Below are 16854 nucleotides of genomic sequence, written 5' to 3' on the forward strand. Positions count from 1 at the left end.
TGAAAGTGACGTAAACATGTGAATTTTTGCTATTCTCTAGTGAGATAAGCGTTTCAGAAAATGGATGGTCGGATGTTGTACGTTGTCCGTCCCTAAATATCATCTCTTGCATTCCCGAAGATCTTTGGACCACCCCACCCATTCCTCTAACGTCAGAGTTGCGTCATGACTCATTTGCCGTCCCTCGGAAAATTCAAAACTGTCTTTTAATTGCAAGTGTTTTGCACAATATACATTTACATAGCCCCATACAAAATAAGATTTTTATGATATTAATGATTTATGCTTTTAAAATCTTTCATTAATGGTCACATTTCTTCTTTTGAGGATGGCACGCGGCCTGAATGTGAAATGTCCGGGCAAAAATAGCTTCTGTTTGCAATATTGATGAAATAGCACATTTAAAGACAAGACAAGAAAAACAACCAGGTGAACTTTGGTCAATATGTTCTTTAATACACGATAAAAGGATTTGATTTATATGAAATAAATGTTACTATTAGCATCGCTAGTACATTCATCAGATACAGGTAATCATTAACACACCTTGGCCAAGTTAAGAGGTTGGCTAAAATAAACAAACTACTGTACTGCAGTCTGTAATTAAAAGAAAACAATTTGAAAAAGGGACCATAAGAAGCGTTTCAATAACAGCATAGACTTGTGTTTGCATAGGTCAACATATATTGTGCATTGAGCTTTAGATATTTATTAATATTTAAGTCATACATTCCACTATTCCGAGTGAGAGTAAGAAAACTTCTTCATGCACATCAAGTCACCAAAGTTACCAGATGAGTAAATCCCAGGAAAGTACACAGATGAATCTGAATAATCTGCCAAAGTGCAAATATATTTTTTCGGCGTCTTTCATTCTTGACTAAGGTTTGCATAATTGAATTACAATAAAAGATGACATTGTTGTACAATAAGCATAGTCATACAGTGCATGTATCCAGAACATTTAGTTGCATTGCATTGACATTCGTACACTGATGCAAGGAGCCACCAAGCTCGCCAGAAGCAATTACAGTAGAAGTTCATTTTTTTGCTTTGGAATTCCTCTGGAAACCTGCTACAGTGCAGTAATTCTTTAATATGATGGAAGAGTATTCTAGACTCACATGCTATCGGATTGAGACACATAGTGGGTATTTTGCCTTATAAGCTTAAATCTACCACAATATGCTCAAAGACCACTGATTTGCCCTTAAAGCTGGAAGAGAAGATGAAATTCCGGCGGTCGATGGTGACTGCAGTAAAGGACCGTGGAGACTGCACGTAGATGTCCTTGAACTTCTGGAAGGTTTTGGTCTGTGCGTCCCAGAGGTAGATTTGAGTAAAGGAGTAATCGCTGCCTAGAGCAAGGTAATGTCTATCCGTGAAGGAGAAAGGCTGGAGGACCATCGCCCCCCGAGAGGGAAGCGTCTGCATCTCTGTGAACTGCTTACTGGTCCACTTGAGTATTTTGGAGTCACCGATGTAGCAGGTCATAGCCAGATACAATTCATTTTCCACTCGGAAAGCTTTGACCGCCACCACGTCATCCGCATTTGGGAATTCACTGTGAAGCATGAACTTTAAGGTGCTCTTGTTCCACAAGTAGATGACAGGCGGTTGAGAGCGGCTGGCTAAAATGAGGTAGGACTTCCCGTCCATTTCAACATACTCAGCATCTGTGTCGCGGAACCATTCATGGAGGAACTGATAAGTATAAAAGCCAGTTTGGTTCTGTTCTGGTTGGTCGGTCCACTTGTAAAGAGTAGACAGACCCGCTTTGGAGCTGTCTACTATCACAAAGTACCACTCGCCATCCATGCGGAAGACCTCGATGTCATTTGGTTTGGAGATGTTGAGGACCTCGATGGATTGAAACTTGGTGAACTTATTCTGCTGATCATCAAACTTGTAAACGTGGGAGCCCCCGAAGAGCTGCGTGACGATGATCAAGACATGCTCGTCGACCAGAACCGACGTGCACCCAACGACAGACTGTCCTGCGGAGAGAAATGGTCTGTCAACAGCAGCACAGTGATTCGTAACCACTGTCCCATGAGAGATCATCAGGTGCGCCAAAACAAATTATTCTGTTTCACTTGATTAGACTGAAAATGTATTTATATATTACAAATTATGCATCTTTGTTTATCTATCCATGCCAGCCACGTATAGTGACAGGCAAAACAATGAAGGTCCAATTTACCCGTGTATCCAAATGTTGCCACTCATACAGCAGAATAATAGCTCCATATCTAATTAAACAGGCCCAGATTTCACACAGGGTGAGTAAGTTGAGACAAAAATCATCATTATTTCACTGTATATAGGTCTATAGTTTTTGTGACACTTTTGTTTGGCTCTATCCTGTGAGCTGTTTCTAACGTAAAATGCATAATGTGCTTTAGCTCAAAAAGGTTGGAAAACACTGCTTAGCATATTCTGCAGCTTTCAAAAACAGGAAAAAGTGCTTTACATCAAAGACGTTTTGTACTAGAGCCTTGGTCAAAATAAATGTGGTCCAACCTGTTATGTTGTCAAATTTTCTGAAATTCATTTCGATGTGATCCCACTCCATGACCACACAGCTGTTAGAATTGGGTGCAGCCATGGCCACATAGATGTCCTCCTTAAAGGAGAAGATGTCCGCTGACATGGACTGAATCGGAATTGACTGGTGACGCACAAAGTCTGAAGAGGGACAAAGACACCAAAAAATGGACAAGTCAAGATAATTGCAAATTTGCTTATAATGTGAAAGTGCGTGTATTCTTCAATCAATCGAGCAATCATTTCTTTATGAGATTTACAATAAAAGATAAAGCCCTGCGATTGGCTAGCAGCCAATCCAGGATTCAACCCGTGCTTCCCTAAAGTCAAATAAGTGGCATAGAAAATGGATGGATAATAAAAGATCAATTATATGATTTTCGTTTTCTGGTGCTGGCATATACATCCATCCATCCATTATCTGTACCGCTTCTCCTCACAAGGGTCGCGGGGCATGCTGGAGCCTATCCCAGCTGTCTTTGGGCAGTAGGCGGGGGACACCCTGAACTGGTTGCCAGCCAATCGCAGGGCACACAGAGACAAACATCCGCACTCACAATCACACCTAGGGGCAATTTAGAGTATCCAATCAACTTACCATGCATGTTTTTGGAATGTGGGAGGAAACCGGAGTGCCCGGAGAAAACCCACGCAGGCACGGGGAGAACATGCAAACTCCACACAGGGAGGCCGGAGCCGGGATCGAACCCACGATCTCTGAACTGTGAGGCGGACGTGCTAACCAGTCGACCACCGTGCCGCCCTCTGGCATATACAATGTACTGTATTTTTGCTTTGAATTTTGGGGGGTTTAGTTCTGCTGGAAAGTGCTTTGGGATCATAGTATTTATGATTATGGTTAAACGATACGAACATTTTTAGGGTTGGCATCACTAGCCGGGTTTACTCAGAGACTTTTTTGTCATTCGGATTAAAATCATTCCGAATCAGTCTTCTGGTCTCCTGTTTACATGTGATGTGATCTATTCCAATCCGCTGTTTACTTGCTCCTCCCTGTTAATCAGATCACCCGTGTTACAGCCGTGTGACACGAGGAGATCGATGTAAACACGAATCACAAGTCACGTGATCCATCCATCCATCCATCCATCCATTATCTATACCGCTTATCCTCACAAGGATCGCGGGCGTGCTGGAGCCTATCCCAGCAGTCTTCGGGCAGTAGGCGGGGGACACTGAATTCGTTGCCAGCCAATCACAGGGCACACAGAGACAAACAAACATCCGTACACACAATCACACCGAGGGGCAATTTAGAGTGTCCAATCAACTTACCATGCATTTATTTGGAATGTGGGAGGAAACCGGAGTACCCGGAGAAAACCCACGCAGGCACGGGGAGAACATGCAAACTCCACACAGGGAGGTATGCAACAACATCACTACGCATGTACGTCAAGACAAAGCATGCACAGACCGGACGCAGTCAGGCTATTCCAATTGAACTGTTTACATGACGCTTGTTCGGATTGGCAAAAGGAATATACCACCCCTGTGAATCCGAATGAAATTCCATTCGGATTCTGCCAGGGCTAACTGTCAATGTAAAGAGCAAAGATAGGATAGTACAGCAAGCATGGACTCTTTGACGTAGTGACCTCCACTGGGTAAGGTCATGCTAAATTATTAAATAGTTTCATTGATTCATTCCTTCTCTTTCTCTCCACATAAGGCGCCTTTAGCCCAATTGGACACACCAGTGATTGCTTTGTCTTCATTTCAGTTTACCTGTAGACATGCACTGGCCTGGTGCTATGGGAAGGTCATTGAGACGCTTGCCCTTCATGTCACTGGGGCCTGCACAGAAGACGTCTGACACTGTGGCGTTTGTGTTTTTCAGCCACGTCATCAGCCACTTGTTCTCACAACTGCACTGGAAAGCGTTACCTCGTAGATCTCTGACATCGGACACGGGGAAGAAACAAATTAATGCTACAACAGCAGTAAAAATGCAACTTGATATTTACGTTTCAAATTCATTTTGGATACTGTAATGCTGTCGAACACAAAGTGCAGACTGACTCAGCTGAAGTAGAAGTGCAGTAAGACACACACGCACACACCCCCCCCCACACACCCCCGCACACACACACACACGCACACCCACACACACACACACACTGCATAGACAAAGTGCTTACTCACAGTTCCAGCAATGAATCCAAGTCAAAAAACAGGTCTCTTGGCAGGAACCTCATCTTGTTATTGGCAAGGGATCTAAACATGAGCCCCAAAGAGAGAATAGTAACATCAGGAAATATTGTTGTATATCTCAGAGTTGGTTGTGATTTAGATGGTAGGGATGGTTTGTGATTTAGAATTGGCTGTATACAAATGCGGAGTAAATTGTCTTACAGATGGGTTAGATCTCGCAGACCACGGAAGGCCTTTTTGGTGATGGTTTCAATCTTATTCCCTTCAATGAACCTGTTAAGCAAATGACACGATAGGGATGCATAAATAAGCGGACTCGATACAAAATTGGCTTTTCTGAACAGTTATGCCCATGTGCTACTTTAAATGACTTACAAATATTCCAAATGTGGAAGGCCATAGAAAGCATCATCTTTAATTGTGGTCAAAGAGTTTGCATTTAGAAGCCTGCAAAATAGGAGAATAGGTGTGTTGTATTGTATACTGACTAGACACAAAATTTGGTACTCTTGCACAATTTACTAGGCACCAATCACCATAAATTCAGCCCTTAAAAGATAATAATGATTTGCATTTTGTCAAAGAGGTAGATAAGAAAATTCTTTGTAGTGTGGTTGGTTTTCAATATTGTAAAACAAACTTCTCTTTATTATACTATATGTCAAATTTCAATCCAGTATGTTGGTTATGGGTTTTTTTTAGCTCCCATTATATGCAGTGCAGTTATACAGCCACAAAGAAAATCTCAAAACAGAACATTTATTACCTTTAAAACAAAACATTTTGATTCCGCTCATGTATAGGCTTATTAGATTGCACAAGCATATTCTAGATAGAAATTTATATAATAATTTGTGCTTAGTGTCAGTTCACAAATACACTTACAGTAGCTGTAGAGAAGGCATGAGTGAAAACATCCCTTCTGGGATTTCTGCAATGGAGCCGTTTACGATGCTCCTGGATGGGGAATAAAACAAACGCACACTGGCACATTTGTTGCCCCAGCAGAGAAAGCCATGACTGGAACTCTTGAGGAATGAAGGTTATGTCTTGAGGAATGAAGGTCACTTGAATGGAACTATGCAACTTCATAACATTTTTCAATGTTCACATGACAACCGTCTTGAATCTGAACACAGTTTGCGTAAATCGTGCTAAGAGATGTTACTTACAGCGAGTTGATGTCGCTCGGCACTGTGCGCGGGACGTGCGAGGTGCCAACACACATGATGGTTTCCTTCGTGCACGAACATCCTGAAGGACATTTAAAATTCTTTTTCCATTTGTTAGCGCTGCAAATACACAGCAGTGCAAAAAAGAAGAGCAGAAGTCGGTGCATAGTGGGCGTTACTTCGTCTCCCCTGTAGTTGTCGTTGTAATATGAAGGGAGAAAATGAGCGCGTTTCGCTCTACCAGCCGCCGTTTATCCGTCGGGGCGACATCGAGAATGCAGCAGTCGAGGACACTCCTGTCCTGACACCGACTGACACGCGGCTGCGCCCTCCCAAGAGCAACATTGTTGATGCAACCAGCTCACATGGCTCTTCAGGGCAGCTTTTGATTTTTAAAACGCGTACCTGTACATGAAGTGTTTAAAAAAGAAAGAAAAAGAAAAATAGTCCATTAAAACAAAACAAAAAAAATTAATTCGTGCACATTCTAAATTGTATTATTCTTAATGAATTACAATTAACCATTTATTACATTAAACAAAGATGTTATTTTTTTTTCATTTTCATTTCATACACACAAAAATTGTCTGTGGTGTATACAGGGGCGGAGCCAGAACGTGGCTAATGGGTGGGCCTACAAAATTCAGGGTGGGCCTGAATATTTCTCTCACTGAGGACAATCCTCCTGTCCCGACACTTCGTATATTCAATTAAAATGACAAACTGAATAATATGAAGTTCAGATCTTCCTGAGACAGCCACAATTATTCCATTCTTAATATTCAATACAATAAAAAAACACAGTCAAACAGGAATTCAAAAATAATTTAATAATAAATTACTAAAAATTTAAAGTATGTATTTTTTCATAAATCTCACATGGTTGGCAGTCTGTCAATCTGGGTAGGCCTCTGCACATAGGCCCACCCATGGCTCCGCCCCTGGGTGTATGCATACACAAACATATATGCACATATATATACACATACATACATACACATACTTGTATATAACACACACACATATATATATATATATATATATATATATATATATATATATATATATATATATATATATATATGTGTGTGTGTGATATATATATATATATATATATATATATATGTGTGTGTGTGTTTGAATTAAGTTGCACAAAACACATGCTAATCATAAAAAATAAAGTCTTATTTTATGGGGGGATGATCTCTGCAGGTCCTAACAAGGTGCCAAAAATGCTTAAGGACAAGAAGTTGATGAGGACGATGAAACTGAATCTTCATCCCCAAGAGGGAGCAACCGTACATGTCTTCCATGGCTGGCATAATTCACCACAGCTCTGCATCAATCATTGCTGTTATAGCTTCTACGTGCTGCTTGCTTTAATACAATGTGGGCACGTGCAAGCCAAAACCAAGACTCTTGCTATATTGCTATTTTGTTGTCGAATACCTTTCAGTGATACGTGGAAACTGACATTTCATAAGTGTTTTGCGTCAGAGGTAAACAACACCTGCTTCGTTGTATTATTGGTCTTTCACACCCACGCAGAGATGACTGTCGCTTGTGACCCCTGACACCACAGATGTTACATTTTGCCCGTGTCTCGAATGCCTGCGTACTTTATGAAAGTGACCCCGTTACCCCACGGCCACGGAAAAGCAACATTGGATACATTTACATGGACAGCAGTGATTACTGACCTTATTCTAAATAAAAGATTTCATTTTGATTACAGTTTCTAAATCAGTTGTTAGAATATTCCTTCCATATTATAATCCTGTTTGCATGTTACACAGCCATGTTTGTGTCATTTTTTGTGGTTGTATAGTCTTGAATGTTGACTGTAAAAAAGCTGCTGAGCCAGGATTTTTTTTAACACATAGACAAACCAACATAAATAAAACAATCCACAATTTCCCCCCATTTTTGTTGTTGTATCAGTCTGTGCTCTAACCGAGTGAAATGAACGTATTCGTACAGTATATGGTCATCATAACATTGGAAAAATCAAACACTGATCCAAGAAGGTTTTAATCCATTACTCTGTGTTACATGCATACAGTAATGGCAGAAAAACAATGTCTATTTAATTCAGCTAAGTGTTATTGACCTGACTTGTAAAACAGCCCTTGTCAGTTAAACGTTTTCCTCACAAACATGATTGCTTGATAGTATTCAAGCTTTCCGAAATTTGACATTCAGTGGGTTAGGCAAACTCTCCATGAATCTTCCTTTGACCCCTGGGCGGGGGGGGGGGGGTGCAACCTACAGAGGTTTGCTGTCAGTGAGTGCTTCACATCAAGTGTTTTATGTGCATTTCCACCTTTTACTCTCAGGTTTAGACACCTCTCATAAATATTTAGTTTTCAGAAATGTTGCAGACATAACTTAATCAATACAAGCTGCTGTTAAACGTGTTCATTAGTTCAGCAAACTTGAATCCTCCTCATATTGAGCTCATGTGGCATTGAAATAAAGTGAAATGATTGTTCAGGGATTCAAAATCTAAAATAAATTGGAGACACACGGCATGCTTTTAAAAATATATTTTGATTCGAATTTGAATAAACTAGAGAATCAATAAAAACACAACAACACAAGTTAATTTTAGATAGACAGTTGATAGACAGCTTGATAGACAGCTGATGGATGGGTGATAGCTAGCTAGCTAGATAGCTAGCTAGATAGATAGATAGATAGATAGATAGATAGATAGATAGATAGATAGATAGATAGATAGATAGATAGATAGATACATAGGATATGGATATGTATGCATAATAGTTATAAACTGGAGAGGTAATAATACATGTCAACATTCAACAGTAATAACTTGTTTTTTAGTTAACCTAAAAACTATTATATACAATAATATAATCAAACTCTTCCACTGGTGGTCATAACAACAGAAATGGTTTGTCTAATTACGAGTTAAAGTGTCCTGGCATTTAGTGTGACTCATCTCTGAGTGTTTGTCACCTTCTGGAAGACATTTGTCAGCTCTTTGAGTAGACAGACAGCTGTGTGACAAACACTTGTCAACTCTGCACATCTGCCACGCTTGTTCACACCGGGAGATTTGCTGCTTTGCTTTTCAGGCCACTGTTTTTTACCTAAGGTACACGTTTCCAATCGATTCTGGGCCATGACTCTGTTCCGAATCAGCATCTAATGTTTGAAAAGACGTCTCAATGGATGATGGATGGGGTTCATAATTGAACACCTGCTGTTTTAATGTATCCTTCCTAAGAAACTGATCTGCACACGTCTTGATTTTAAATAGCTACCACTGTGGATGTTCTCCTCGGAGATCGCTTCAACCTGTATTTGCTCACATGTGGGCATGCGTGGCGGAAGCTTTAATAGCTGGCACTCTGTTCTGCTTCCACATAGTTTCCAGCTAGACTACTAGACTGTTACAATTACTATATTTTCTTGTTTTTGAATTCAGCTTCCTGTCTATGTGGTGATGGACTTTTGTGTTTTTCAGTTTTAATGGGATGACCCATCAAGCTGCAACTGCTACGACACTACATTATACCTTTTCCCCTTTCCTCATTTGTAGGTGGCTGCAGTGATAGTGTAGTGGAGATGACATGGGATCAATTCCCATCCATTGGTTCCAAGCCTGGATTTTAAAAAATGGGTGGTTTGTATCTGGAAGGGTATTTGGTGTGGAAAAAAACAAAACAGTCATGCTAGTAACTTGTCGTTGCAACCTCTGATGGAACAATACAACACAATACAATTTATATAGCGCATTTCATAACAGCTAGAGCTGTAACAAAGCACTTTACAAACAACAATATAGCCACGATATAACAAAATGAAATGGTTTAACATGCTAGGCATTATAGAGATCATTCTCGATTGAAGGTAACCTATAACTGATTAAATGCACTTTTAACTCATTTAAAAGCAAACACTTAAAAAAAACGTTTGTACACTGAGATAAATATGCATGTGGCTAGCTACACCACATTAGTGACACAGGATAAGACGACGATTTGCAGGTGACAAAGGCTTCATAACGGTGACCTCTGGCCTCGATAATGTGCCCGTGACACAGAGCAACTGGTGGCTCTGCCTCGCCTTGCTGCATACCACCAGTCAGGGTCCTGCATGACTCCAGAGGCCACACTTGTGTCTTCAATCAGTTTGTCTTACTAGAGCAGGGGTCGGCAACCTTTCACACTCAAAGAGACCCGATTTCGACCCAGTTTCCACGGAAAAGATAGCACTGGGTGCCTCAAACGCTGATTGACATTAATCTCCCAAAAATGTCCGCTTGTTTGAGTTCCGAGGCACCGCTTCGTTCAAGTTGTATAATACCTTACTGCACACTCACGTTCACAGAAAAGCGCCTTATAAATCCGATGCAATATTATTAGCATTATTATTTAAAAGCATTTACACTTGTGGATAACTTCACTTCTGTTGTCAGCTTCTTCCATTTTTGTACAGCATAACAGCTAAATGCTGCCTCACCATATTTGTTTAGAACTCTGGGCTCTACTAATTGACCCGAGTCTGTAGAGATCAGAGCCATACGGGGTTTATATTCCCTTACTCATGAAATATACGTAATGCATTAGTTATCTCAAATTAGATTGTGTATTCCGTTTATTGTGTATATTGTCATTCTGCAGGACATACAGCAGTAATATAGACAGGATGATACAGTATTGCCTTTAAATGGTGCGTGGTCACGTAATGTAAGAAAGAATGCATACACCAAATTCAACAATGCAACAAATACTCAATTGCAACGATTAACAAGGTAATACAAATAAAGTTGCTGCATTATTTATGAAAGTCCTGGATCAGGTAATCAAGTGTTGCAACTCCTTATTTATTATATTATTAAAGCGGAAGTCAACCCACAAACATATTTTTTTCAAGAATATGTTCCCAGCAGGCCCACTAGTTGAAACACGGCATTCTGAGTAATTTTGCATTTGTGGAATATAAATTAAGCAGCAAAATCCACTATTTTTAGCCATCTCTGGGGGTGGCCATTTTGTCTTCTGTCGACTTAAAATGACATCACAACTGCTCACAACGACCAATCACGGCTGACCCGTTTTCTGAATCTGAGCCGTGATTGGTCATTGTAGGCAGTTGTGATGTCATTTTCAGTCGACAGAAGACAAAATGGCCGACCCCAGAGATGGCTAAAAACGAGTGGATTAACACTTATTCCACAAACGCAATATTTATCAGAATGCCTTGTTTCAACTAGTGGGCTTGCATAGAACATAAGGCTTTTTTACAAGACAGTGTATCTTTACATAATGATTTAAAAACTAAGTGCAGGAACATCAGCTGCTGTGGGAAGGCAAAGCAGCAAAGGGCCACAGGAAGATAATTTTTGCACAATAGGCTTGTTTTTCTACAAGACAGAAAAGTTCCAGGACTTGTCTCGAGAAAGATGTAATTAAAATCCTAACAACAAACTACAACTGTCCCCCCTTGAATTAATCCCCCTGGAGTCTTTTCCAGCTTTCTCTGCCACGCCTTCACACACTCCTGGAATGATTCTACAGATATCCTCCGCATGCATGGATAGAGAAAAAAATGATCACATGCAGTCCTTTCAGGGGAGTAGGGAGGATGCTTCAGCACTGTGATGTTTTTCTGGGCCCTGAACTGTCAGGTGTGTCGTCATGGTGAAGCAGCCACAAGTTGTGCTGCCTCAACTCTCGCCTCTTCTCGAACGTAGCAAAGGCAAATGCCACAGGATCTCTCTGCCTGTTGGTTGATCGTCTGGCCCTCACACCAGGTTGTAGTTTGGGTCTGAAATAAAACCTTTTGTGACACCAGTCATGGAACCTTTCTGACACCAGACAAGTATTTCTAGGTCAACTTCTACTCAAGTACAGAGGGTGAGTAGCCTACTTTTGTCACCTTTGCAAAATGATCAAATTGATGAAAGGCATTATTAAGGAGCTGTTCATCTCCTGTGGGTCCTGAATTAACAGTTTAGAAAGTCACATGCAACTAACTCCGTAAAGAACAACAACAACAACAACAACAACAACAACAGCAACAAATAAACTTGACGGTAAAGTTAAGAGAAGCTGTGATATGATGGTGGTCCTCCCCCACAGGTCCCACCCTCTCTCCGCCACCACCCTCTCCCCTGCCCTCCCCTCCATCTCCCACTCACTCGTGGCTCTCCGTGCCTGCGTCCTGGCAGCCGGCAGAGTTTTCCGTCCTGTGTCGGGTCAACATCGCAGACCTCATGGAAGCAGCGGAGGAAACTCTCACTTACCGAGATGGCCCCGGACCTCACAGGACGCTGCTCCCAGGGGACAAGGCCAAGGACACCGGGGGTCATTTTGAGACAAAAACTGAGTCAAACTACGTGGATTTGGACATGAGACCGGAAGGCGCCAAGACAGTGAAAGTAACGTTCACCGGCGAGGGGAGCCAGCTGTCTGTCAAAAGTGACGGTTCGAGGCAGGGCTTGCGCGGACCGGCCTCTGAGGACTCTGTGGACATGGGTGACGGTGTTGACCCGAGTGGATCCACTTTTAAAACTCGAGCTGAACTTTCCTACGAGGAGGACTCCGGGGATGAGACGCGGCTCCAGGCGGAAGCGGACCCGAGCGACAGCAGCGAGGGGGACGAGCTCCAGTACACGGACATGTACCTGAACAGCCGAACCGAGTCGGACGACGGTGCCAGTGCGGTTCTGTCCGACCACAGCGGCACGGACACGCTGAAGGACGAGTCTCACTATATCACCACGCATGAAATCCAGCTGACCGAACTCGATCACGACGTCGATTACGACCTCGGCCGCGGTGCCAGCTGGGACTTTGAGGACGACAACTTGGTGTACTCCTTCGTGGATTACGCCTCGTTTGAAAGCGACGACACCCGAACCGGGACTCTGATCTTGGAGGGCAGGGGTCAGATTGCCAAACTCGGCGTGAGCACGGAGCAGGACGACAGCGATCTTTGCGACTCGGAGAAATGCGCCAGCTCGGATGAAAGTGTGTGCAAAAAACGGATCGTCGGTGACAAAATCCACCTATCCATTCAAACCTCCAGAGAGGAGCCTGTCGGCATTACGGACGAGGGCGCCAAGCGCTTTGGAGACAGGAGCCACTTTTCTTTCGTGAGTGCTGGACCTCTGGGAGATAACAGAGCCAAGTATTTCATCCCCGCTCCCGGCCGTCAGCACCTTGCAACCAAATTAAGACGAAAGGACATTAATGAATATTCCAGTGGCGCCTCCAGCTCCATCAGCGAGCTGGATGACGCCGATAAGGAGGTGCGTAATTTAACCGCTAGGTCATTCCGAAGCTTGGCGTGCCCTTACTTTGATACGATTAATTTAAGCACTTCAAGCGAGTCGTCCATGTCGGAATACGGCCTAAACCAGTGGTCTGCTTACGTGGATTGGAATTATGGACACATCCCGCGTGGGGCAGAGCGCAGCGTCATTGCGCACAAGACCTCCAGCGCCACATTGGAAATGAATGAAACGGTGGAGAGTAAAAAAGCCCATCAGGCTAACAAGAGACTAACTTTTCATCAGGAAGCGTCTTTGTGCAAAGGTACAGAGATACAAGATCAGCGAGGGGTCACGTTGAATGTCCAGTGCAATTTAGACGCACAAGCGGCCACTAGGCGACCCAAAAGTACCAAGAGCAGGTCCGGGGAGGTGCGCGGAGCAGTGTTGGCCAGGTCAGGCTGTGAAATGCAGTATGACCACACAGACAGCACAGGCAACACACATAAGAGGGCCATCTTTGCGTCAAGCCTGCTTAAAAATGTCATCTCCAAAAAGATGCAGTTTGAGCAGGAGCGTAAGATGGAGAGAGGTGAGATCTCGGACACATACCCCGCGCTCTCCCCTTGCTTTCTGGATGGAGGGAATGACAGGAGGAGCTTTCAAAGGCAAAGCTCTGAATCGGGCTCAGGTTACACTAATTCTGGAGATGACCAGCCTTTGGAGGGCAGCAGGCCTAGTTCTTGTGAGCCCGCAGAAGAGCAGAGAAGCACTGATGCCGCAGAGGATTCAGGCAAAAAGGAGCCTAAAACGGGGATCAGTCACAGTCAAAGCAGTGCGTTTGATTCCTGGAAGGACGACGAAGCCTTGAAGGAGGCTGAGCTCTCAGCAGCCGCGAAGGAAGCGAAGGAGGAATCAGACAGGAGCAACATGCTTGCGAAACTTCTTTTCATGCCGAGCTGCCAGCGTTTCTCCAAAGAGAAGGAACGCTCAGAATGTGAGACGGTGCTCAAGACAGCAAACACGACTACTGAAGAAGAAAGTGACAAAGGCGGAAAAACACCTGAGATCAAAATATGTCTGAGAAGTGTGAAGGAAAATAAAGGAGGGGGCCTGAATATTGCCAATCTCTTAACCCCTAAAATAAGTTCTGTCAACACATTTCGGGGAGGGGGTGATGCCAAATGCCATATTTTGTCTGCTTCGGATAAGATCCCAAATTTTACAGTTCGAGACGTCAGAGACACCAAGTGCAAGTATCAAACACCAATTTACCGTGTCCGAGATGTGCGAAAACTGGTGAAAAGTTCATATCGCTTTGTTTCTTTGGAGAATGGCGACAGTAAAGGTGCGGTTGAACCTGCAGAGAAACTTGAAGAGAAGGCCAAAAAGGAGCCAGTAAAACAAGTATCGCCTTCTCCCATTGTCATTAAATGCCACTCGGTAAAGACAAACAAATCCCCCAAAGAAACAGAAGCCGATGCGCTGCCACAGTGTGCCGCCAGCAAAGTGCCACTTGCTGTCGCAAAGCAACCAAATCCTGATCAGTTGGAAGCTGAAAAACTATTGAAACAAAGGCAGGAGAAGTTTGCAGGCGAGGCGGCTGACAAGCGATTCGAGCCTCGAATTCCCAAACAAGCCGCACTGGAGAAACTCAAAGCTGCTGTCAAAACAATGGAGCAGCTTTACGTTTTTGACCGAAACGAATGGAAACGCAAAGCTCAGCCTCAGCAGCCAATCACGGGCAGCCACGTGATGTCGCTCATCGCCCGTGAAGAGCAGGGAGCAGAAGAAACAACAGCAGCGCCTGAAACGAGACAAGACGGTGCGCTGAACGTCGTACGTGTTGAGCCGGCGCAGCGCAAAACCTTCAGCAACAAAAGCGTCCTTCATCTCGGCAAGAGCAACAAGGCGCACGTCAGCATTAGCTCGGTTGCTAGCCCTGCGCTACAAAGCACGGCTTTACAATCTATGAAAAGCTCCAAGACGCCAGCCGCACCTTTCTCTGTCAAAATAGAACCTGGGAGACAAGGGCAGGTGGAACAGAGAAAGGTCCAAATTAGTCCCACTAATCCTAGCATCACACAAAGCGACTCAGAGAACTATTTAACCATGCCGGGCCTGGCGTACACCAACGAGATCAAAATGGCCAACAAGGAGACAGCTTACACAGAGATGAAGCCCGGCATCAGCCAACAAGTTGACGTCAAGACACCCGAGCAGAAAAGATTATTAATGGCTGATCACCCAGCTTCATCTATCTACCACCAGCCTGCAGCGGGCCCGCCGACACAGCAAGTGTTGTGTTTCTCACCCCCTTTTGCCACTCTGTCACCTCCACCTTTGAGCGGAGAGGCGGGCCTTCAAACGCAGCGCAAAATGCTCCTCGACCCCACCACAGGACATTATTACCTGGTGGACACGCCCATCCAGACCACCACAAAGCGACTGTTTGATCCAGAGACGGGCCAGTACGTGGACGTGCCACATTCACCCGTGCCGCCGATCGCCCCCGTCACCCCCGTGCCCCTCCCATTGCCGCCCTTGGCCCTGAGCCCGGGAGCATTCGCACCCACCTACATGATTTACCCGGGATTCATCCCCTCGCCCACTCTGCAAGCTCAGACCTTGATACCGCCATCGCAGGGTCACTCTGAAGACAGAGAAAAGTTGAAAAACACCGCGAGCGCAAAGCAGGAAGTGAACGCTCCGACAGCGGAGAGCCCCTACTACAGCGCCACGGCCGAGGCCCCGCCGGGACACGTGAAGCCCTCTTCGCTCATAGGAGGCGCAGTCGGCTCAGACAGGAAGCCGATTATCAGCATCACAACGCAACAAGGTCCAAGAATCATCGCCCCGCCTTCCTTCGACGGAACAACGATGAGCTTTGTGGTGGAGCACAGATGACCAAGAAGACGCCTCATTGCACATGTAAGTCGGCACATTCCCCAAACAGGCACATTCAACACTAGGCCAAAGTTTTACCTGCAAAATAGCAGCTTTATATGCTACCGCTGGCTTGTTGTTGTCATGGCAAGCGCATCAACTACTTTAGCGTTAGCATAACGGTATATTGGTTGTGTTCAGTGCAGTAAAGTGTTCAAAAGCCAAAGCAGACATCTCCATTTTTTTGTAAACTGAGTAAAATGAGCACTTGTGATTTCAGTCAGTTTCAGAGCAGCTGTGATGTCATTTTCAGTCGACAGAAGTGACAAAAGGGCCGTCCCCTGAGATGGCTAAAAAGGTGTGGATTTTGCTGCTTAGAGGGGAAGTCAACCCAAACGTATCTTTTTCAAGAATATATTCTATGCAAGCCCACTAGATTAAACAAGGTATTCTGATAAATATTGCATTTGTGGAATAAGAGTTAAGCCACCCCTTTTTAGCCATCTCAGGGGGCGGCCATTTTGTCACTTCTGTTGACTGAAAATGACATCACAACTGCTCAGGGCTCAGGTAACGACCAATCATGGCTGAGCTGTTTTCTGAACCTGAGCCGTGATTGGTTGTTACCTGAGCTTTGAGCAGTTGTGATGTCATTTTCCGTCGACAGAAGTGACAAAATGGCTGCCCCCTGAGATGGCTAAAAACGGGTCAATTAACTCATATTCCACAAACACAATATTAATCAGAATGCCGTGTTTCAATTAGTGGAACATATTCTTGAAAAAAATATGTTTGGGTTGATTTCCCCCTTTAAAATGGAAAATTTGTATT

The 16854-nt window shown here is 43.8% G+C and overlaps 2 protein-coding genes across 3 annotated transcripts; one reads left to right on the forward strand and one right to left on the reverse strand.

Moving 5' to 3' along the window:
• Positions 1-435: 435 nt before the first annotated feature.
• Positions 436-6197, reverse strand: LOC147145943 (leucine-rich repeat LGI family member 2-like). Its single transcript, XM_086032463.1, has 8 exons — positions 5895-6197; positions 5608-5679; positions 5098-5169; positions 4924-4995; positions 4714-4785; positions 4297-4466; positions 2524-2688; positions 436-1997 (listed from the first exon to the last, which is right to left on the reverse strand). Exons 1-8 carry the CDS (start codon positions 6059-6061, stop codon positions 1162-1164), a joined length of 1626 nt encoding a protein of 541 aa, XP_085888589.1. The 5' UTR covers positions 6062-6197; the 3' UTR covers positions 436-1161.
• A 5883-nt stretch (positions 6198-12080) lies between these two features.
• LOC147145944 (uncharacterized protein C4orf54-like) lies at positions 12081-16044 on the forward strand. Of its 2 annotated transcripts, XM_086034018.1 has the most exons (2): positions 12081-15069; positions 15124-16044. In XM_086034018.1, exons 1-2 carry the CDS (start codon positions 12139-12141, stop codon positions 16042-16044), a joined length of 3852 nt encoding a protein of 1283 aa, XP_085890144.1. In that variant the 5' UTR covers positions 12081-12138. The 2 variants fall into 2 exon arrangements, with proteins under 2 accessions (XP_085890144.1, XP_085890143.1); XM_086034017.1 differs by having other exon boundaries at positions 12081-16044.
• The last annotated feature ends 810 nt before the right edge of the window (positions 16045-16854 follow it).

This window comes from Filicampus tigris, chromosome 6, assembly GCF_054856515.1.
Source record: "Filicampus tigris isolate MCC_2025a chromosome 6, RoL_Ftig_1.0, whole genome shotgun sequence".
NCBI classification, from domain to species: Eukaryota; Metazoa; Chordata; class Actinopteri; order Syngnathiformes; family Syngnathidae; genus Filicampus; species Filicampus tigris.